Source organism: Anomaloglossus baeobatrachus, chromosome 6, assembly GCF_048569485.1.
Source record: "Anomaloglossus baeobatrachus isolate aAnoBae1 chromosome 6, aAnoBae1.hap1, whole genome shotgun sequence".
NCBI lineage: Eukaryota > Metazoa > Chordata > Amphibia > Anura > Aromobatidae > Anomaloglossus > Anomaloglossus baeobatrachus.
Genome location: NC_134358.1, coordinates 461,107,094 through 461,131,170, shown reverse-complemented (window position 1 = coordinate 461,131,170; position 24,077 = coordinate 461,107,094). Strand labels below are relative to the sequence as shown.

General features: G+C 38.8%; 1 protein-coding gene across 1 annotated transcript in view; it reads left to right on the top strand.

Moving 5' to 3' along the window:
- The window catches only part of KCNH8 (potassium voltage-gated channel subfamily H member 8), a 718,195-nt gene that overhangs the window by 445,641 nt on the left and 248,477 nt on the right, over positions 1-24,077 (top strand). The window contains exons 6-7 of the mRNA XM_075315296.1: positions 17,168-17,325; positions 23,418-23,625. Coding sequence (XP_075171411.1) covers positions 17,168-17,325; positions 23,418-23,625 — 366 coding nt within the window. The remainder of the gene's footprint in view (positions 1-17,167; positions 17,326-23,417; positions 23,626-24,077) is intronic.

Sequence of the window (24,077 nt, the reverse complement as noted above, 5' to 3'; positions counted from 1 at the left end):
AATTTTAAAGAATTATAAAAAGGAAAAATAAAACTCTCAAACAGACTTTTATAAAATTATAAAATCTCATAAACTTTATTTTAAATAATTTTTATCATATAATAAATTTCACCATATATTATTTATTTATTTACATTACATACATAATACCCTTAAAGGGATTTTTACAATTATTTCTATAATAATCAATTTTATGAAACTAAATAAATTTTATCTCACCATACTCTGTATAGAGGAAGCAAAAGTTCTAATTAATGGCACACCCATAAGAATAACACCTGTGCAACCCCTATATATATTCTGTTTGATAAACACTCCTGTTATACCTGAGGAAGGCATTGATTTAATGCTGAAACGCGTTGTATTGAATAACAGGAGCAGTTTGATATATTCTGATATATTTTAATAATAAAACAACTTTAATATTAATGGAACCTGTGTATTGTAAGCGCTCAATAGACCGATAATTCAATCACCTACTATATCATTGAGTCATGGCCTCCTATAATAACAGAAACATGTAATCTTGTAACAGCTGCAGTCAATCAAGGTGATGGTCAAGTGATGAAAAGTCATCACTGGAGGTCAAGATACATAGAGGGGCAGTGTCCCAATGCATTGTAATAGAGGCTCCAGGGTAGGTAAGTATATACTGCAATAATATAATTTGTAAGAGATTTTCTAAATAGACATAAAAAATCTCAAAAAACAGCGCTGAAAATGGGTTTAATAATTTATTTATTTAATGTTATCCTTGTCCTAGACAAATAGACAGAATACTATTCAGCACAATATTCACACAAACATACCTCAAGGAAGGGGACCGGTAACGCCCCCGAAACGCGCGTCGGATTTGGACTTTGCTCAGCTCACCCTGTGTGATGAAGATCTATTTAGTGGTTTCTCTCCTCGTGTGGAATTAATCAGCCGTGTATGAGGTGTACGCCCGGGCTGCCACTGGAGAAGCCGGAGAAGCTGAACGTCTGTTTAAACTACAACTGCCTTGGAAGCCAGCACTACTTAGTGCTTGTCAGCTCTGCTCCTCCTTAACTGGGAGCGCAGGCAGGGAAGCTTTACCCTGGAAACAACTCCAGGCATACAGGAGAGTAAGAGACAAAAGCACCGTGCAGAGATACAGCCTATGTAGGCTTGATTCCCGGGACTGGTTTCAGGTAAAAAAAAAAACACCTTATTGGGACATCTTTCATGAGCTGGTGGGCTACTGCATTTAAATATACTTAAGGGCATCTGGAACGTTGGATTATGCGGTTTATATTACAAGCCCCTATTGGAATCTACCTTTGCTTATGAACTGGCAATATTTCCTTCGGATTTTTATCTGTAAATTGTATTGCAGCGCTACTTATAAACTGGTACTGAATTGTGCACTAAATGGTAACTGATACACCATACTGATATAATTATATGATCGTATTTGCCACCGGCCGGGGCATCACGATTAATTGATTTGGCATTTGGCTACTGTGCCATTATTTTGTTGTTTTTCTATATGTAAAAATGTTTTTGTATGTTTGTGTGAATATTGTGTTAAATAGTTTTCTGTCTATTTGTCTAGGACAAGGATAACATTAAATAAATTAATTATTAAACCCATTTTCAGCGCTGTTTTTTTGAGATTTTTTTATGTCTATTTAGAAAATCTCTTGCAAATTATATTTTTGGATCCAGGCAAATTAAGGGGGATTTTTGCCTTAACCTAGCTGCAGATATATTCGGTTTTTGGGTTAAGCGCTAACTACTGTCTTAGGAAAATCTGTTTTAAGTATATACTGCAGTTGTTTTTTTTTTTATTTTAGTTGCTTGACCGGACATTTTTTTGCAAAAAAAAATCTGCATCAAAATTTGCACAATCTGCTGTGGATTTGCCTTGTAGATTTTCCTATGGCATTATCTGGAATGTAATCCACTAAAAAATTGACAGACATTATACAGCAGAAAAAGGCTAGACATTTTACAATGAAGATTATTTAGAAGGTTGCTTAACTTTCCATTTAGGAAGCAAATAAACAATAAAAGAATATTCTATACAAAGGGTTACATAGAATTAACTTTTGCCTTACTGCAGACAATACACCGCAGGGAAGTCTCTGCTCCTGACTGTTGTTATAACTGAATACAGAAATATGTGAGGGTGGTAATTTTGCTAAAGGAAGTCTCAGTTCTGTAAATTTTGACTGACAAGGTGCCAGTGTTTTTTGCATTAAATAATATTTTAAATCAAGCAAATATTAGGTTGACTTTAATATATGTACATCTATATGAGTTTTAAAGCACCACTCCAGCGTTTTTTTGGGGTTTTTTTCAGTGCTGGAGTGGCACTTTAAATCTAAGTTCCTTACTCACCTCCCTGCAGCTTCACATTTTACCAACATTGGTCTTGTCCCATGGTGCCATCCTGTGACTATAACTTCTGACTGGCTACAAGTCTATGAGAACCAGAATGAGGCCAGAACAAGGTTGTCATAGAGTTGTATTGAGTTGTGACCATGAAACACTGGAGCTGCAAGTAGGTCACAAACTGCTGGAGACTGAACGGAACTGTGTGGATAGAAGCTGCGAGAGGGTGAGTATAAGATTGGGGTCAGGGGACATATAAAGCACTGCTCCAGCAGTGAAATAAAAAAGGTTGGAGTGGTACTTTAAGTAGTTGGAGTAATGTTACCCCCAGTGGGCGCAGGTACACAGGAGAGATGTAGAGCTTCTAGGTGTAATGCGGTGTCTGCCCACTAGATGAGGAGGTAGCAGAATGGTCACACACGCTGAAAGTCAGAGCCGAGAGGTCACGTCAGTGCAGAAAAGGAAGAGTAGCCAATGTCACATGGAAGCCTAAGGTTGGTAGCTGGAAGGTAATGTCAGATACAAATGGGGAGCAGAACCATAGTCAGAGAGCAAGCAAAGGTCAGAAGCCAAAGGGAAACATCAGTACAAAAGGGGGGAAGCACGACTGAGGGAACAAGACAAGCGGAGGGTCAGGAAGTCAGGGAGCACAGACAAGACAGACAGAGAGAAGTCGGCTTAGCGGGAAGAGGATCAGAACAAACTCATGGGAACCAGAAAGACTGCCAGGACCCAAACACCACTTTTTCCCCCCTAGAAAGACACCACACCGTTCTTTATAAGTTAAATTGCTTTTATTTTCACTTATTCAATTTTGGAGAGGCATAGGGAAAAAACACTCTCATCTTTTCCTGTGGCATAAATTTTTGGTCGCAGCTTTTAAATTAGGCATTACCAGCCAACACCACGGGGTTTTGGGAAATTTTCCGCCACCGGCCGTCCGGCGCGGGTATTTCACCACCACTTTTCCTACCCCTTCCGCTGCTGCGACTTCACACAGAGAAATACGACAAAACTCATAAAAAACAAGGGGAGGGAGGGCGGGAAACAGGTCCGGGTCCTTGAACAGAGAGACTGGAAGCTGGCCAGTGCGGTGACCTATACCCGGGAGGCGGGGCAAGAGCAGGTCATACCACAGGAGCTGGGGTAGCTGAACAGTGTCTTTCCAGGGGGGGGACACCTCCTAATCTAGCATAGGGGACCAGCAGTCAGGGGGCAGCATCTCAAATTTGGCTGCAGTGCCCCTCAGACTGCCAGGACCCAAACACCACTTTTTCCCCCCTAGAAAGACACCACACCGTTTTTTATAAGTTAGATTGCTTTTATTTTCACTTATTCAATTTTGGAGAGGCATAGGGAAAAAACACTCTCATTTTTTCCTTTGGCATAAATTTTTGGTCACAGCTTTTAAAATAGGCATTACCAGCCAACACCATGGGGTTTTGGAAAATTTTCCGCCACCGGCCGTCCGGCGCGGGTATTTCACCACCACTTTTCCTACCCCTTCCGCCAAGGAGCAGCACAGCGCTAGCAAGCTGCGACCCCCCCAAAAAAACACCGTACCTGAGCCATCTCCTCGCACATTCCCACTACCAACATATCCGAAACAGCATCATTTAAGATGTACCCGCTTCCTCATAAGGAAGGCCAAGTTAATACCTTCCAGCTGGCGGTACCCCACCAACAACTTTTTTTTTTTTTTTAATATTTTACAGAATCAACTTAGGTAGGCACTGGTTGCCCGTGTGCCAAGGACAGCTCCATAACACATACTTCCTTAAGATACGTTCGCATATGAGCTGAAAATCACCTCTGGCTGGCCCATCTTAACTTCGGAAAATAACAGGGAAAATTGTACATCTCTGACCGCATGAGGGTACAGGGCGGAGCGCTGCTAGATGGCAGGAGACCAGATCTGTGACGCTTACTTGGGTTGCCAAGTCAACTGTGGAAGGCGGCTCACCAATCCTGAACACCTCAGGTAGCGCCCTCAGCTAAACCAGCCCCCGGCAACTTCTCCAATTACCATCCAGGTCAATGGAAACAAAGCACTGACCGCCAGGGCGAGGATCACCTTTTAACGCTGCCCGAGAAGTATGGGCATGACCTAAGCTCGGACACTAGGCCAACTTACATCTGAAAAGAAAAACATTGTCAGAAAGGAAAATTCTCGTAACCAGCAAAATTCTCATAACCAGCAGACCCTCTTCTCTCTGGGGTGGATTTGGCAAAACCCCACGTACTTTTTTTTTTGTTTTTTATTTTTATTATTATTAATAAAATACACAAATCTGGAACATATGTAATGTTACGCAAGCCTATATGACAGTCAGTAGCCTCTTGCGCGTCTACTGGTGGACTGTTTTTAAAACAAACTCTGTACAAACCTCCCTCAAAAATGCATTTGCATTGCCAACCCCCATCCCATTGAAACCACGCTCATACACACTTGCACCCAACGCCTCAGGAGCTCCCTGGTTCTGGGGGGGTGGGGGTGGGGATAACAACCCAGATCCTGCAGCTGGAGAACCCAAAATAAACAGCCACCACCGAATTACCGCCAAAACTGTCCGCTAAATATGGGAAAAAATCTTTGTGGTTAAAAAATGCTCCCCGTCGCCCCTCGTCTAAGGGCCATCACTAACACCCTCGAGCATACCCACCAGGGGTTGGGGAAAAAGGTCCCCAAAACTGCGAGGGAAGAAAACGCTTGACTAGATAGACCTAAGTCTTTCTTCAACCTATGTGACTATGCTTTAAGAGTAAGTCCACAATGGGCATAACCCCCCCCAGCCCGGTACCTTTTATAAGGTCGGCAAACAGCTAGGAAGTATTAGGCCTCCTAACATCCACCCACTTGCCGCTAATCCTCTAACCCTTCCATACCGTGGGTCCCACTAAGCCTTGGTCACGCAAGTCCAGTTCCGCAATTGAAAAAATGGCAATGCAAAACCCAGTACCAGTTTGCTCGCAACAGGAAAAAACGGTGCCCGTTGGTGATGTAGAATCTCTAAATACTGCCGGTTGTATATTAACAAGGGATTGCTTGAAAATCATCGTGCTCTTCACCCACCTGGTAACTCGCTGCATACCTTACCATAGGCCCGTCATGTCTGTGTTGTAACAGGAGGCCGGGTCATCGGCCTCCTTTTTGGGCATACCACTACGAATTTAAGAAATCAAACCCTTGATCCTGCCAGCAGATGGAGTTAACGGGAATACCTGGGATTGGAAATGCAATAAGGTGTAAAACAATGCTATCATGACAACCGGATACCTGTTATGACTTTAACCTTTCGTTGACTGATGTGCATTCTAAACACCAAAAAGCCTAATCAGCCCACTTACTGATGAGGGAAGTTGTAGACAGGTGGTTAGATGGTTTTTCCCCCCAGGCTTGGTAAACCAACTGGTCATACCACTTTTTTGGAGTCTTCAACCACCCCCTTTTCCAACTGCAACATACTTGGGGGAAAGTTGCAGCCAGGGGGTAGGTTTCTCGAAACATGGCCCCTAGGCCAAGCCTACTTTTTTTTTTTTTTTTTTTTTTTTTCTGTGTGTGTGAAAACCCTGTTGTATTGAAAATCATCCCGAAACAGCTGGACCTGCTGCTGTTAAATACTCCACACACCAATTTGTCCGTTCCTGCACTTGAAGTGAATGTAGCCGTTGAAACTTAAAGTAAAATTCAGCTACACCATCAGGTCCTCCTTTTCAGGTGCCTAATTCCATGTAGCGGAAAAATAACGTTTAATCTTTCCCCACCTAGGGTTGGACCAGTGTGCCAATTCCGGGCAACGTGACACTGCCGCTTAGTCATGCACTGGGCAGCCTAGCAAATGCGCCTTGGGAAAAAAATGACCGCAATGGAAATGACCTTACACGCAAAGTTGAGGTTCATACCTGTGGATCCACAGGGCCTAAAGCTGATATACAATGAGTAATAGCAGATAAAGCCTATTTCCATGCGGCAAAACCTTCCAAAACGAAAGACAAACCCAAAGGGTGGGGGGCTTTTTTTTTTCTTTAATTCATAATAGGTGCTTCAAATAATGAAGCTACTTGGCACCCTCTATAGTATTAGAATGATTGCTGTCTGATAAAACATTGGAGAGCACTTGCCAGTTATACGCACCCAAGATCAAAAACTAAAATTGTGTATATTTTTTTTTTTTTTTTTAGAGAATATTTAGGTGGACATAATTGGCAACTAGATTATTGTAAGGAAAGGAGGAGGAGATCTCATTTATATGAATAAATACATGTGTGGTCAATATAAAGGACTGGAACATGACTTCCTCCTCCGCAGCTAAATAGGAAAGGGTTCTTTACAGTTAGAGCAGTCAGACTGTGGAATGCCGACCACAAGAGGTATTAATGGCAGATACTATAGCAGCTTTTACAACGGGTGTATGATTTCCTCAGTACACCCACGGTGTTGGTCATACCTAACTTAGTTACACAATGTTGAATTGGGAGGAAAACCTGTTGCCTTGTGACATCACGTGACCCCTCCCCCGGGGCACTTATTCCACCCCACACTTCCACATAATGGTACTTGCCAGATTATGCAGGAAAAAGGTGGCCCGACTCTGGATGTTCCTTGCCCAATTCCAACAGCAACTCCGCTGTCCAGGCCAATGTACGCCAAGATGCGCTTCATCCCACCGCGGGACCGCACCGGAGCTTAGTCTGAAGAAAAGAGGGATCTAGCTCTACACATATGACCCTGCTACTATGACGCTCACGACGCCCGGACGAGTTGTACTTTTAAATTAAACCATAGGTTTTACCATATAGTTTACTGGAAAACAGCAAAAAAAATTCAATACTTTTTGGGATATTTTATTCACGGTGTTCACTATATGGTAAAACTGATGTATCTATGTGATGGTCCAAAAAAAAAAGTGGCGCACGTTTTGCGCCATTTTCCACAACCCATAGCGTTCTCATTTTTCGTTTTTGGATCTATGGCTCAGTGACTGCTTATGTTTTGCATCTCGACCTGACGTTTTTAACGGTACCATTTTTTGCAGAGATGCTACGTTTTGATCGCCTGTTATTGCATTTTGCGCAAAGTTTGCGGCGACCAAAAAACACCCCGTAATTTTGGCGTTTGGAATTTTTTGCTGCTACGCCATTTACTGATCAGATCAAATTGATTTTATATTTTGATAGATCGGGCATTTTTGAACGCGGCGATACCAAATATGTGTATATTTTTTTTTTTTTATTTTTTTTTTTTATAACCCTTTGATTTTCAATGGGGTGAAAGGGGGTGATTTGAACTTTTTTTTTTTTTTATATATTTTACTAGTCCCCCTAGGGGGCTATAGCGATCAGCAATCCGATCGCTCTGCACTATCTGCAGATCACAGCTACAGAGCTGAGAACTGCAGATTTGGTGCTTTACTTTCAATGCCGGCTATATTCCGGCATTGAGAGGAAGTGAGTCATGTTAGCTACAGGCGTCATCACATGACCCTGTGCTACCATGGCAACCGCCGAAAGTCACGTGGTCATGTCACGTGACTTCCGGTGGGGGCTGGGTAAGTAACTGTCATGGCGGCGCACATATACATCTTGCTGCCAGATTTTGGCAGCGATATGTAAGGTTTAATAGCCGCGGGTGGAAGTGATTCCACCCGCGGCTAGCAGACACACATGTCAGCTGTTAAAAACAGCTGATATGTGCGCGGATCGCCTCCTGCCCGCGGCAGGGGGCGAGGCTTAACGGCACACGATCCATGACGTACCCACTACGTCATGGATGGGTCGTTAAGGGGTTAAACTTAGCGGCGGGCTCAAGCCGACCGGCGGGCGGGCAGTTCCCTCAGAACGCTGCCCGCCGGCACCAGCCTGAGCCTCAGCAGGGAGGGAGCAGCTCACAACTAACAGCGTCGCGAGCAGGATGCTTCCCTCCCTGCTGATGGGGGTTTTGTGATGGACGGCGAGCACAATCTGACCGGCAGGCGGGTAATTCCCAGAGAACCCCGCTCGCCGGCACATGTCGCCTGTGCCTCAGCAGGGAGGGAAACCGCTCACAGCTAACAGCGCCGTGGGCAGAACGCTTCCCTCCCTGCTGATTCTAGGGGAGGGGAGGGGAGGAAAGGGGGTTAGTGAATGACAGCGAGCACAAGCTGACCGGCGGGCGGGTAGTTCCCTCAGAACACCGCTCGCCAGCACACGTCGCTTGTGCCTCAGCAGGGAGGGAGCCGCTCACAGCTAAAGCGCCGTGGACAGAACGCTTCCCTCCCTGCTGATACCTCTCTCACCGCCTCCCGGAGCGGGTACATGACACCGGCCGTCCAAACAGGTCCGGGTCCTTGAACAGAGAGACCGGAAGCTGGCCAGCGCGGTGACCTATACCCGGGAGGCGGGGCAAGAGCAGGTCATACCACAGGAGCGGGGGTAGCTGAACAGTGTCTTTCCAGGGGGGGGACACCTCCTAATCTAGCATAGGGGGCCAGCAGTCAGGGGGCAGCATCTCAAATTTGGCTGCAGTGCCCCTCATGCACACTGCAAAGCAGGAACTAGCACTGATGAAATTCCAGTGGAAACAGCTCAAAGATAAAGCAAGTAGATTACCGGAACAAAGCACCAAACAATCTCCGCCCACTGGCATGGATTGGGGGAATATAAACAACCGAGCAATAGACAAAGCGCAATGGCCCTGCCAGGAGCAGAGCCAAAGGTGAATCGTGACAGCTGGGTTTCTGTATGCAGTTATATCTAAATGAATCTTATTTCCTCGTCTAATAATCATTATTGTATGGTACTAAATAAATTGTTTATTTTCTTCATTATATGAATATCAATTGTATTTGCAGTGGGAGCTGAGTATTCATTCAATATAGTAAATTATTATCACTAGACTTGCTCAACCTGTAGGAAATGGACAGTCCCATAATTCCTAATATGGTGCATTTCCTCTACATAATATCATGAATTAACAAAGAAGAAAAAACGTACGCAAACTATGTCTTTCAGCAGCCGTTTTATTGTTATTTTTAGTGATGACTGATTAATTTGATGACAGTTTATAGAGCAATCCTAGGAATACTTATTGACTCAGCTGTTAGCTATTTAGGTTACTAGATATTAGTGAAATATATACACAACATAACGATTCAGGTTGTGAATGATTAACATATCTGAACGGTTAATTATAAGTTTCAGAACAGACACCATTGCTATCGCTTACAATCTATCCATGCATATTCTAAACATTTTGTTCCCATTGTTACTCTAACATATTTAAAAGTATTTATTTGATTGTTAAAATAACTTTTACATTGGTAAAATTGTGTAAAATTCCTGACCTTTTTTTTTTATAACAACAAATATATTATACAAACATTTACATTCCCAGATCTCCATAAAAATACTTTATGTGCCAATCTGTTGCTGAGGAAAAATAAAATAATTTTTAATTTTTAATGGCACAATAAATGTGAATATCACAGAATGAAAAAATATAATAAATATTTAGCTTTTGAATACTGCTATAAAATTGATTAGACAGAATAATTACTGTATTTGCCAAAATGCTAATTTGGTAGTTTGCTCAAATTTGGCCAAGAAATGTAATTTATATCAAAGTTAAACTTTGCTCTTGCATGCAAATTTGAGTTGCATCAAAGTTATTAGATGCAAATTGAAAGGCCCTTGCTGTGCTATGGAGTTTCTCTAGAACACAGAATATCTTTAAAGTAAAGTAAGACAAATTCCCCACCTCTCTGCTAACGTGTCCCGATGATGTAGACCCTGTCCATTCCTTTGTACAGCTCTTACTGGCACCGCAAAGAGACAACATCCTCTTAATCTTGTTTGACATCTTCACTGTCATCATGACTTGAGTACATCCTTGGTCAGTGCTTCAGGCAATGAACATTGTGATGTCATGAGTAGGGATGGGCGATCCCGATCTGTAAAGATCGGGGATTGTACCGATCACATTTTGATCGTGTACACAATCCTGACCATGAGCTTTCCTGGGAAGCTTGTATTACAGATCGGGTCGAGATCGGGTCATGGGTTGTAAAAAAAGAAGCACATTATTAAAAAACATTGTTATACTTACAGGTCCTGCGACACGTCCTGCAGACTCCCGGCAGCTCCTGCTTCTGAGTCCGAGCATTGCTATGCTGCCGGTAACCAGCAGTGACTTGCAGGACTTTCAAAGACATGTGACCGTCTTGTGTAAATGTTGATTGGCTTACAGACTAGTCACATGACTATGACATAATCGAAGGTCCTGGTAACTGAGCTTTCATTGTCACTGTGCGAGTGTCAGATCATGATGCACAATCTCCCCACAGGAGTGGTCGGCTGCATGTATTTCCGTACAGCTGGTGCACTCCTGTCCGCAGATCAGTCCGTGCGGGGTGATGCCCATGCGAGACGTAAGTGTAATCATCCCCCCACTGTTAGCCTGCTTCTTGCTCTGTAGAGAGCAATGTAGCAGAGCTGACTTGGCTCTGTGCTTCTCACTGTGTATAGACTGTGTCTGTACTGAGTGATGAAGCTGACATTGCTCTACCTGTGGATTACGTTGGACTAAGGATTTTTTTATAATAAAGATGGAGTCTCTAAATATTTTTTTTTGTTTTATTTCTAATAAAAAGCATTTTATTCTGTGTTGTGTTTTTTTTTACTGTTTACCAGAAATTCATGGTGGCCATGTCTAATTTGGCGTGACACAATGAATTTTAGGCTTAGTAACATCTGAGAATACAAAGCTGGTATTAACCTCTTTATTACCCAGTGAGCCACCGGAAATGGTGCTAAGAAACAATGCGCCATTTCCAGGGGCGGCTGCGGAGAATCCCAGACCCCAGCTGCCTGGCCTTACCTGACTGACGATCAAAATACAGTGGGAGCCCACACATTTTTTTAGTTATTTATTTATTTTTTTAAATAATTTAAAAAAAATGAATGGGCTACTCTGTATTTTGATCGCCAGGTAGATAAAGCGAGGCAGATGGGGGTGGCAGCCCATAGCCGTCCGTTTTATCTGCGCTGATAATCAAAAATACTGCGGAGTGCTACGTCATTATTTTAAATTATGTATTTATTTTTATGCATCTATATATTGTGTACATTATATATAATTAAAAGACCACTGAAACATTTTCAGTTTTTCAGATTTTTCTCTTTTTATTTTTGAGTAAAATGTAAATTGTTCTTTTATTTTATAAACTAGCATTTTCAGAAAATAAATACAAAAATGTAGTGCCTGGAAATTTGGAGACATGTTGTTCAGTAGTTAATAGAATAAAATAACAATTTACATTTTACTCTAAAATATAAAGAGAAAAATCAAAAATACTGACAATTTTGTAGTGGTCTCTTAATTTTTGCACGAGCTGTATATATATATATATATACATATACAGTTAGGTCCAGAAATATTTGGACAGTGACACAAGTTTTGTTATTTTAGCTGTTTACAAAAACATGTTCAGAAATACAATTATATATATAATATGGGCTGAAAGTGCACACTCCCAGCTGCAATATGAGAGTTTTGACATCCAAATCGGAGAAAGGGTTTAGGAATCATAGCTCTGTAATGCATAGCCTCCTCTTTTTAAAGGGACCAAAAGTAATTGGACAAGGGACTCTAAGGGCTGCAATTAACTCTGAAGGCGTCTCCCTCGTTAACCTGTAATCAATGAAGTAGTTAAAAGGTCTGGGGTTGATTACAGGTGTGTGGTTTTGCATTTGGAAGCTGTTGCTGTGACCAGACAACATGCGGTCTAAGGAACTCTCAATTGAGGTGAAGCAGAACATCCTGAGGCTGAAAAAAAAGAAAAAAATCCATCAGAGAGATAGCAGACATGCTTGGAGTAGCAAAATCAACAGTCGGGTACATTCTGAGAAAAAAGGAATTGACTGGTGAGCTTGGGAACTCAAAAAGGCCTGGGCGTCCACGGATGACAACAGTGGTGGATGATCGCCGCATACTTTCTTTGGTGAAGAAGAACCCGTTCACAACATCAACTGAAGTCCAGAACACTCTCAGTGAAGTAGGTGTATCTGTCTCTAAGTCAACAGTAAAGAGAAGACTCCATGAAAGTAAATACAAAGGGTTCACATCTAGATGCAAACCATTCATTAATTCCAAAAATAGACAGGCCAGAGTTAAATTTGCTGAAAAACACCTCATGAAGCCAGCTCAGTTCTGGAAAAGTATTCTATGGACAGATGAGACAAAGATCAACCTGTACCAGAATGATGGGAAGAAAAAAGTTTGGAGAAGAAAGGGAACGGCACATGATCCAAGGCACACCATATCCTCTGTAAAACATGGTGGAGGCAACGTGATGACATGGGCATGCATGGCTTTCAATGGCACTGCGTCACTTGTGTTTATTGATGACATAACAGCAGACAAGAGTAGCCGGATGAATTCTGAAGTGTACCGGGATATACTTTCAGCCCAGATTCAGCCAAATGCCGCAAAGTTGATCGGCCGGCGCTTCATAGTACAGATGGACAATGACCCCAAGCATACAGCCAAAGCTACCCAGGAGTTCATGAGTGCAAAAAAGTGGAACATTCTGCAATTGCCAAGTCAATCACCAGATCTTAACCCAATTGAGCATGCATTTCACTTGCTCAAATCCAGACTTAAGACGGAAAGACCCACAAACAAGCAAGACCTGAAGGCTGTGGCTGTAAAGGCCTGGCAAAGCATTAAGAAGGAGGAAACCCAGCGTTTGGTGATGTCCATGGGTTCCAGACTTAAGGCAGTGATTGCCTCCAAAGGATTCGCAACAAAATATTGAAAATAAAAATATTTTGTTTGGGTTTGGTTTATTTGTCCAATTACTTTTGACCTCCTAAAATGTGGAGTGTTTGTAAAGAAATGTGTACAATTCCTACAATTTCTATCAGATATTTTTGTTCAAACCTTCAAATTAAACGTTACAATGTTACAATCTGCACTTGAATTCTGTTGTAGAGGTTTCATTTCAAATCCAATGTGGTGGCATGCAGAGACCAACTCGCGAAAATTGTGTCACTGTCCAAATATTTCTGGACCTAACTGTATATATATATATATATATATATATATATATATATATATACTGTGTATATATATATATATATATATATATATATATATATATAATGTACACAATATATAGTTGTATAAAAATAAATTAATAATTTTAAAAAATGACGTAGCGCTCCGTGGTATTTTTGATTCTCAGTGCACATAAAGAAGACGGCTATGCGCTGCCACCCCCATCTGCCTGGCTTTACCTTGGCTGGCAATCAAAATACAGGGAAGCACATTTTTTTTAGTTATTTAAAAAAATAGTTAAAAAAAAAATGCACAGGCTCCCGCTGCATTTTCTATTGCTAAGGGTAATCCAAGCAGCTACTTGCTGCTAACCCCCAATGCTTGCTGTTACCTTCACTGGCAATGGAAAATCCAGGGAAGCTCTTTTTTTAATTTTTTTGCCCAAAAACTAAAAAAAAAATGATGTGGGCTTCAACATATTTTTGTATGCTAGCCTTGGAACCAGAAATATAGGGAAGCCCTTTCTTTAATTATTTCATTAAGTTCATGAAATAATTTTAAAATAAAAAACAATGTGGGCTTCACCCAATTTGTGTGTCCAGCCAGGTACAACTAGGCAGCTGGAGATTGGAATCTGTAGCACAGAATGGCCCAAGCTTTCTGGGCCCTCCCCGTTGCAAATTGCAGTCCACAGCTGCCCCATAAAATGGTGCTTTCATAGAAGCGCCATCTTTTGGCGCTGTATCCAACTCTTCCAGCGGCCCTGAGTAATAAGGGGTTAATACCAGCTTTGTTTTACCAGCTGGTATTAAGTCCGAGATTCTTAATGTCAGGCCAAATTTGACCCGGCCATTAAAAATCTCCAATAAAGGGTTAAAAAATAGACACCACACAGAGAAAAATACTTTATTAGAAATAAATACACAGACACACTAAAGGACTCCATGTTTATTACTCCTTCTCACTGATCCATGATCCTGGTCTTCTGTCTTTTTCAACCAATCTAACTCTGCTATATCAGACAGCACAGGGGAGGAAGAATGATTCTGCTCCCCTGTGCTGTGTAATCACTCAATGAGTGAGCAGAGGCTGCGGGTTGGTAAGTGGTGATGTCACCGCAGCCACCAATGCCGTAGTAACCTGATGGGTGGGTTACTATAGCAACGGTGATCTCCAATCATCTGATTCCTGGCGGCAGCTAATCCCTGCATGTGGGCTGACTCTTTAAAGAACGCCGACATGCAGGGACGGGGAGTCGAGCATGTGCCCGAGAATCTCGCTGGTACACGGCGCTGGCTGAGTAAACTGATTACTGAGATGCTTGGGTGAGCACCGCGTACTGGCACGATGCACTGACAGGACCTAGCATGACGTCATAGCCATGTGACCAAGCCTGTAGCCAATGAGACAATAGAACATTCACACGTGACTGGTCACATGCTATGACATCAAGGAAGGTCCTTTTGTTGCTGGGCGGCACAGAGATGATCGTACTCAGAAGGAGAAGCGGCGGGAGACAGAGTCTGCAGGATACGTCACGAGACCTGTAAGTATAATGACAATGTTTTTTATTAACTGTATTCTTTATTTTACAGCTCCCCCGCACCATTACATAACTGTAAAGTCAAAGACTGGGACGCAAGATCGTGTTATCTCGATCCCGATCACGATCTTTACAAAATGATCGGGCGAGTCTCCCCGATCCCGACCATCAGGGGGAACGCCCATCCCTAGTCATGAGTCATGACATCACGAGACAAATCATAACAACAGAGCCCTACTGAGTTCTTAAGCCATGGGTGGTGTGTGATGATGTCAGAAGAGATGTAAAGGACTTGTACAGGTACAGGTGGAATACATCCCAAATTTGCGTGCATAGCAAGGTGGGGGTCAGCCACCGACCAATTCAATGAAGAAAAAACAAAAAAGCTAGCACTAAATGTGCACTACAGCACTAAAAAATGCACCCCAATTTGGGATGTAACCCACTTACCAGATGTGTTACCAACTCAATTACAGAAAGGAAAAAAGCCTTTTTGAGCACAGGAACCCCCTGTAGCTAAGAGATGGTCAGACTAGCATTTGTGTACACGAGGGCGGAGCAGAGGCTACCTGCTGGAAGACAGGTTCTCTGATCAAAAGAGCATAGCGGCCAATCTGGCTCTGATGGAAAATATATTAATATTGCAAGGTACATAAGTCACACAAATATGGTGGGCATACCTTCAGTCTGAGGATTCAAGCACACACATAACACATATTTTAGCCTAATCATGGGACATACAGATGAGCCCCAAATTAATATCTGCCAACTAGAACATATTAGACGCCTCTTTTACTATCCACATTCTGCTAAAATCATCATAGGAAATATGATGGCAATATCTGGAGTATCCCAGGTGTAGATATAAGGAAAGTGAGAATTCTATAATTCTGTGAGAGTTGAAGCCACCTCCTCTATTCTAGGTCACCAAATGAGGGGTCTGTGGATGTGACAGAGGTTAATATAGACAAATGCCTCATTACAATTTGGGTCAATGTATAGAGGAATATATGCTGTGTATTGGATTGTTCACCTTCTTCTGGGTTGCCTCTCCCCCTATATCTGAGCCATATCTGTGACCTGGTGTAGTAGTGTTATTTTATTTTTCCCATTTTATTTTATGTAACTGTGTATATTGTATTGTATTATTCCCTTCTGTAAATTCCTGTATATTTTATAAACAGTGCCTATTCTTTTGGATTAAATATATAAAATTTAATAGCTTCTTTTCTCTTGCTCTATATACAAGCCCTGAACCCAAAAAGCCTTATGCTAACTGAAACAGGTGTCCAATCTACCTATAAAGAGTGGTGGTGGCAGCTAGTTTTTTTTTGCTTAGGTTTATTGTGGTGCTACCAGCGAGGGTATCGAGGTATATATATATATATATATATATATATATATATATATATATATATATATACATGTTCCACTAGCAGGAATCAGTGATATATATATATATATATATATATACATTACCCTCACTTCGAAACCTTCAATATTTGACGTAATAGCAAAGCAGCAGACTCATTTACTTATTGTCTGGCAATTCCATAATTGACCTGACGATAAGGGAGCACTAGAGAGCAGCCTTTCCTGACAGAGAACCCCTTTAAATGTCCAACAAACTTTCTTGAAAACTCAGAGGAGAGTAGGTGAAGCAGCACTCACCACTGCCTATTTCAGCAAAATGCCTTTATTTCTGTCACAGGATTGCAGACACAGACATCTGTAAAATGATCAAAAGCTGTTTCACATAAGTACTCACTTCTTCCAACTCACACCCTAAACTCACACCCGGCATTCCTATGAATCAGCTGTTGTTCATTTTACTGTTATCTATGTCTAATGCTTTTATACAAGTATCAAGCTGAGAACCGCAAAGCATGGCTATTACAATCTGGATATCTTTTGTTTCATCCTATTTTTTTTTTGCAACTGGGTGTGCTGATAGGGTCTTTGTGCCCAATACATTTTCTTCATTGAGGTATATGGTATAGTTATTGGAATGTGTCAGATTGGAGAATGCTAAATGTATAGTGTACATTCTTAGTACAGAGTGTGTGGCTAATATTGCTCAATATGTTTGAAATAAAATTTTTCTTTCAATGTTCAAAAAGACTTAATTTACTTGTTTACTTTTTCACAATTTACTCTTTTTACTTGTATGCTGTTTATCATAATATATGTGACACCTGTCTTTTTTCCCTCTTCTTTTCTTTGCCAAGCAGATATTATTTTAAATTTCCGAACAACCTATGTCAGCAAGTCGGGCCAAGTTATATTTAAAGCAAGATCTATTTGTATCCACTATGTTACAACTTGGTTCGTCATTGATTTAATTGCTGCTCTTCCCTTTGATCTTCTTTATGCTTTTAATGTCACTGTGGTAAGTAATTTACAAAATCTCATTGCTTGACCTAAAAACACCAGCATACAGGATTATGATCCTTAATTATTTTGTGAGGTATAGAAATTTAAATATATCTAATTTATACTTATATTTATACTTCCAATTTTAAATTTGCTTCAGAAATTAAATTATTGCTCTGATTCAATTTACATATAGTTCACTATAGATCATTTTTTTCCTATCATCAAGTACAATTTGACACTTACCAATTCTTCACTTTATCTTCTCCCTTTCACCCTGCCTTTAGATGCATATCCCATACCTTTATGTTTGTATATTGTTACCCTAGGTGGCTTATGAATCAGCTACATTTTATACATTCAGGACTTAAAATTTGCTGCTTGTGGTATCTTATGTATTCTGAATTTCGTTTCCTAAGCATTTGAATCTCAAATCCCAGATACAATACACATTGCTGTGAATTATTGGTACCACATTAACATATTTTTTTAACCTCGGCAATATTTTTATTGCTCACGCTTCAAGCAGCATATATTTTAATACATTTTTTAAGGGCAATTTGACTTACAGATGTAGTTAGTCTAGACATGGAGATCTGTTTAGCTATAATTATTGTCACATCAAAGAGAAAAAAATGCACATTATTGATTGCAAAATTAATATGAAAGCAGAAATATTTTTTTGTATGCTGTTTAGCATGTTTAAACTATTTTCCTATACATTAATATGTAGAGCACGTCAAAAATATATTTTAATGTGTAACTATTTTGTGAGACTTTTTGTGTAGATCATTAATGATTTACAACTATTTTTTACTCTGTCACTTTACCACTCATTGAAACTTTAATTTTCTGCACGATGTTTATTGCATGCTTTTTATTGCACAAAAATGTTATTCACCTATATACATACTGTTTTGTTCCTTAAACGATGTTCTGGCAACATATCAAAATTCTGATTTTATATTTGACTTTTTACACAACTTGGTTTTTCCTGTATATTAACCTTTATAAAGGATATAATATTAATATTCTATTATAGAGCATCCGTAATCGAGTAATGCTTTTAATCATGCTGAACCTTTACAGCTCCACCCTCTACAACTCCATTTCCAAAAAATGTTGCGACTGTGTAAAATGTAAAGAAAAGAAGAATGCAGACATTTCTGTAGTCATATTTGATTCCCAACAGAATATAGAATACAGAATAAAAAATGAAAGTTAGACATTACTTTGAAAAAAATAGCTTATTTAGAAATTGATGGTAGCAACACCTCAAAAAAGTTGATAGAGGGTCACATCTACCATTGTATAGTATGGTAGGGGACAGATCTGCAAGGGATAGTAATTTAGTCAAATTTTCTAAAATTCACAGTTTCATGGGAATTCGAACACTTTGAGATTCGAGTCATGGTTTAAAAAAAACCTTTCCCGTCACCATTTGTCACACCACTGAAATATATCATTTCTTCTCATGGATTTTTTTCTGAATCCCTAAGTGTTTTGATGATATTATGTACTGTAGGTGGGATAGCCAAAGTCTTTGCAATTTTACATTAAATAATATTTTTCTGCAATTGTTTCACAATTTTAGAGGAGGTTATTGACACATTGGTAAACTTCTGACCATCTTTGCTTCGGAGAGACTCTGCCTCTCTCCAAGATCTTTTTATGCAGCTATAGGACTTATTTGAAAATTCACCTTCTGCTGATTTCATTAGTACCACTTACTTTTCAACTCTTTTGTAAACCTTCTCACAACAGTTTAAAGATGTGTTACTGTCTAAATTAGATCTTTTTCTTTTTCCATTGAAAAAAATAACTGACACTCAACTTATATTGTTGTATAGTTGTATATGAGTTACTTATTAACTCAACAATAATAAGTGTTCTATGCTCTGTTGTGAATAAAATATGGCTATAAGATCCAAATCATTGAAGTCTTGCTTTCTTTACATTTTGCACATTTTACAAACTTTTTTGGAATTAGGGTTATATTTACTAAACCTCACTATCTAAAATCCAACAAAAACAGAATGCACTTAAATAAAATTAAAAATATCATCATAATTACATGATAGAAATCAGAATACACCAATGTCAGGTACTATTCAGTTATTGACAATCAAGATGAAAGCTAAAGGGATTTACCCATTTATATTCTTAATAGTTGGAGGTGCAATCTCTTAGATAAGTACCTATCAGCAGAAGAAGAGGCCTAGCCTTCCATTGGCTAGGACAAGGCGACAGATTAAATTTAAATAGGGAGGTTGCTCACAAAGTTGAATGGATTCACTTATCTATTAAGTATGATACGATTCCATCCTGTAAAAACTGTCCTTTATTTCAATAATAGGTGACGTTTCCCAAAGTGGCCTCCCATTTTTCAGATATATATAGCATATTCTTTGGGAAAACACTTTTTACAGGCATAGGAATGTAATGGTCTAACTTCTATAAGCAAAGGCTAACCTAGATATTAATTTTCCCTTTGATTGCTCTTTAAATTACATTTTCTTATGTATAGTAATCCATTCAGTAATTTTTAAGAATTATTGAACTTTTTATCAAGCTTATTTTATTTTGAGGTCAGTATTGTGATATATAGAGGTATAAGTTTTTTATATTTTATAAAAATATATTGTATCAGGTAAACACTAGTTTGTAGGTAAAAAGTATATCATTTGAATAATAATGTATATCTAAGGCCAAATTTAAATCCTAAATAGTTCCTTTTCAAAGGCTTCCCCTACAATTTAAACTTCATTGAGTTAAAGTTAACCTGGGTGTACAAGAGTCCACATTTTCCCTGCTCTAAAAATTCTTCCTACCTTTATTTACTAAATATTTTGTCTATTTTCATATCATAGCCTCATTAGTAGTTTTCAAAATATCTTAATTTACCTTCATTTAACAAAATATTTTTGGAATTATATAGGAAAAATTCACCAGATATCCATTTCTATTACAATCCAATTATAATGTTATCTGTATGGTTTGGAATAAAAAATGGTGACAATTTTAATATAAAGGTTTGTTTACACAGTAAATATGCATTTTAAAGTCAAAGCAGAGTGTGAATCTAAATACCTATAGGAGCTTTCCATTTTTACTGAATTGGACCTCAAACATTCTTTTTAATGTAAAATAACAAAATCAGATAATACTCACTCTTACCAGATCCAGTGCTGTCTCTCCGCCACTCCTCTGGTCTCTAGTGTTTAGGTTGCTGCTGTGACATAACGAAGACAGCTAACATTACCACTGCTACAAATGACTGAGCTCAACAGCTCAGCTAATATGAGCTCATTGATTTGCTGTAGTAGTGATGTTAGCCATCAACATGACGTCACTGCTGGAGATATTATACTGAGGCTCAATCAACCACAGATAGCGGGTTCTTGATCAAGATATAGTGAGTACTTTCTGATTTTGTGATGTTACAATACAAAACACATTTTGAGTCAACTTTTCTAAAGATAGAAAAATTGTTTAAGTATCAATAGAGATAAGCAAGCCCAAAATGTAGAGTTCAGGGTTTATACTGAACAGCGGTTGGCCATGTCTTTGACTCAAACAAGTACTTAATAAAAAAAAATCTATGCCCTAGATTGTAGTTGGGATACTGTTCATATGCTAATAAAATTTGTTTGAAAGGCTGAAACACAGCCAATCAACAAGGTTTATTGCATGTGAAAGTTGCTTGTACACTGCTGTGAGCAAATAAAGATAAGAAAAATCAAAAAATGAATTGGGCTTCTGCCTATTTTTGATGACCAGTGTAAGTAAAATAGACCGCTATGGCCTGCAACCATCAGCTGTCTGCTTTACCTTGGCTGGTTATGTAAAGCAGACAGCTTGGGGCTGATATTATCAGAGTGGGAAGACACATGGTTTTTAGGCCTATCCCAGCCTAAAAATAGCAGTTCACAGCCACCCCAAAAGTGGCACATCCATTAGATAGGCCAATTCTGGTGCTTTGCCTGGCCCTTCCCAATTTTCCCTGGTGTTTTGACAATCAGGTTAATACTTTTGGGGTTGATGTCAGCTGTGAATTGACAGCTGGCATCAATCCCAGGGTTTAGTAATGGGGAGGCTTTTATCATACACCCCATAACTAACCTGGCAAGTATAGAGTTAAAAAAAACACAGACAGGGAAAAAAAAACATTTATTTGAATAAATACTGCCCTACATGCCCTTGTTCCACTCATCTCTAAGTATCACTTTTGCCTTCCTATATTTTCTCTGTTTAGAATTAATACATGTACTAAAAACTCTAAAATATATAATAAAAGACACTGATGATAACTTCCTTGCTTCAGTTTTTATTCCTTATTGTAAAAACTTTAAAGTGACAATATTATAACTACTAAAACAAAGTAGGATATTAATAAATGCAAACTTAAAACAGCTACGTTTAATAGGAAAAGAGAAAGAAATCAAAGTAGCATTTTTGAAATTATTCATATAAATGGTGCCAGAACACTTTAAAAGTACAAAACGATATTAATAAGTGAATAAAAATGTAGCCATGATTTGTAATTTAAAGTTTTTTTTAGAAATTAAAATCAACACATTTTGAAAAAAAAATATTTTTCTTTATTTTTTATTTTTTTACAATGCTTCCCTTGCTGCCTTCTATCAATGACGTTGGCATATGCCCACAAAAGGACAACCTGGTACGCACCAAGGAATGAATTCCAAATGTTAGTCTTTATCTCTCCACTTTATACTAAAAGGACCTATCATTTTCTTTAAACATTTGCATCCTGTTCTTGCAATCATCAGGGTTGACATTAAGCAATTTCAATTTACAAATTTAATAACTTTATTCTTTAGATTCTTTTTTTTTAAAAAATGCTCAACTCAATTAAACATTAAACAAAACTTCAAGTTAATTTAATTAATTAAAATAAACATTAAACATTTTGCGCAGAAAACATTTTACATTTTTTTTATTTATTCATTCTTTAATTATTAGAACTATTTTCTTCATAAACAACATTAATATGCTGGGTAATGCACAAACATCAGAGATCATGCTTCAAATCTCTAAAATCAATGTTTTGCAATTGTCATAATATATAAAATATCTACTATTCCATAAATACTAATCAAAATACACTAATATGTAAAAATAATAACTATTAAAAATTATTAATGATAAAAAAATATGTTTTGAAAAATGAGATAATTTACTTTAATTTCTAAGGGTGACTTTAGCTATATTGTGTGTAACATAAAATAAGGAATATGTCTCCTCACTATTTTACAATTATCAAGGAACCCATCGAATATGGAGTTACCCTATATCTGTGGAATTCTGAACTAAAATCTAAAAACTATTTTAGCATATGTAAAGCATTTTATATTTCACTCAAAGTCAGATTGTACTTAAAAAATGTTCTAAACTCGGCTAAATGAAGATAAATAGGCATTTTGTTGTATGTATGCTATTACTTAGTAGCATGTATACAGGCTTTATAGAAAGTTCCAATCATTCCTTGTTTTGTCTTTTGGTTTGTTACTCCATTGTTAGTTGCTTCATGGCTCATGTCACCTCATTATGCTGTTTCTATAACACCTCGTTTGTTCCAAGTTAATTACATACCCCATAAGTGCTAATGTGAGGCTTTGTTCACACTTCTGTCCTTGAATCTATAATGACGTCTGTCACGTTTCTGTCCGGATTACGGTATATTAGAAGGCAGGAATAAAGCTGTACTTGCCTTATAGGATATCCAAAATAGTAATATACTCAACAGGAACATAGTCTAAGCAATATAAGGTATACTTTTTAAATTACAGGTTGAATATAAAGACTTTATAATCAATGTACAGTTAAAATAAATATAGCAAAGTAAATATTAGTAATAACTAGGTTTTATTACAAACATAGGGTATTATTTGTTCATTGTTGTATTTTTTGTTGTTCATTGTTTCTATTAGGAAAAAACTGTTCAATTTGTTTTATGTCAATTGAACATTACAAGTGTTGCTTTTTGTTGTTTTTTTTTCACTACACAACTAGTTGAAAGATTAAAGAGAAATGTGTATAGAGATCGAGCAGTCATATGTTAACGTGATTACTGTGATTACTCTGTAGGTTTCTCTTGTTCACCTTTTGAAAACCATCAGATTATTACGGCTACTACGTCTTCTCCAGAAGTTGGATCGCTATTCCCAACACAGCACTATTGTCCTTACTTTATTAATGTCCATGTTTGCCCTTCTGGCTCATTGGATGGCTTGCATTTGGTATGTCATCGGCAGAATGGAAATGGAAGAAAATAATCCCCTTACTTGGGATATAGGTAAGACTCCTTCCAATAGAAATGTATCATTCATTGAATTGCTAATTTAAAGCACCCCTTCAGCATTTCTTCTTATTGCAATGCTGAAGTGATAATTTAAATCTAGGTCTCCTGCCCCTTGTCTAATACTCATTTTCCAGTGGCTTCATCTTATATTACCACCACCCTGGTCTGTCTCCTGTGATTTATACCAGTGTTTGCTGGACTGCGCCGGAGGTCACAAATCAATACAAGTTTATAAGAGCCTCATTCTGGCCTTGTTCTGGCTCTGGATTGAGACTTTGTGGTATAAGTTGTAAAATAGGAGCAGATTCGGTAAAAGGTGAATATAGGACAAGGGGCAGGGGACTTAGATTTAAAGAGCCACTCCAGTGCTGAAAAATCCCTGCTAGAGTGGTTCTTTAGTTTATTAAATACACTATTTCAATTCAAACATAATAAAGGGAATTTGT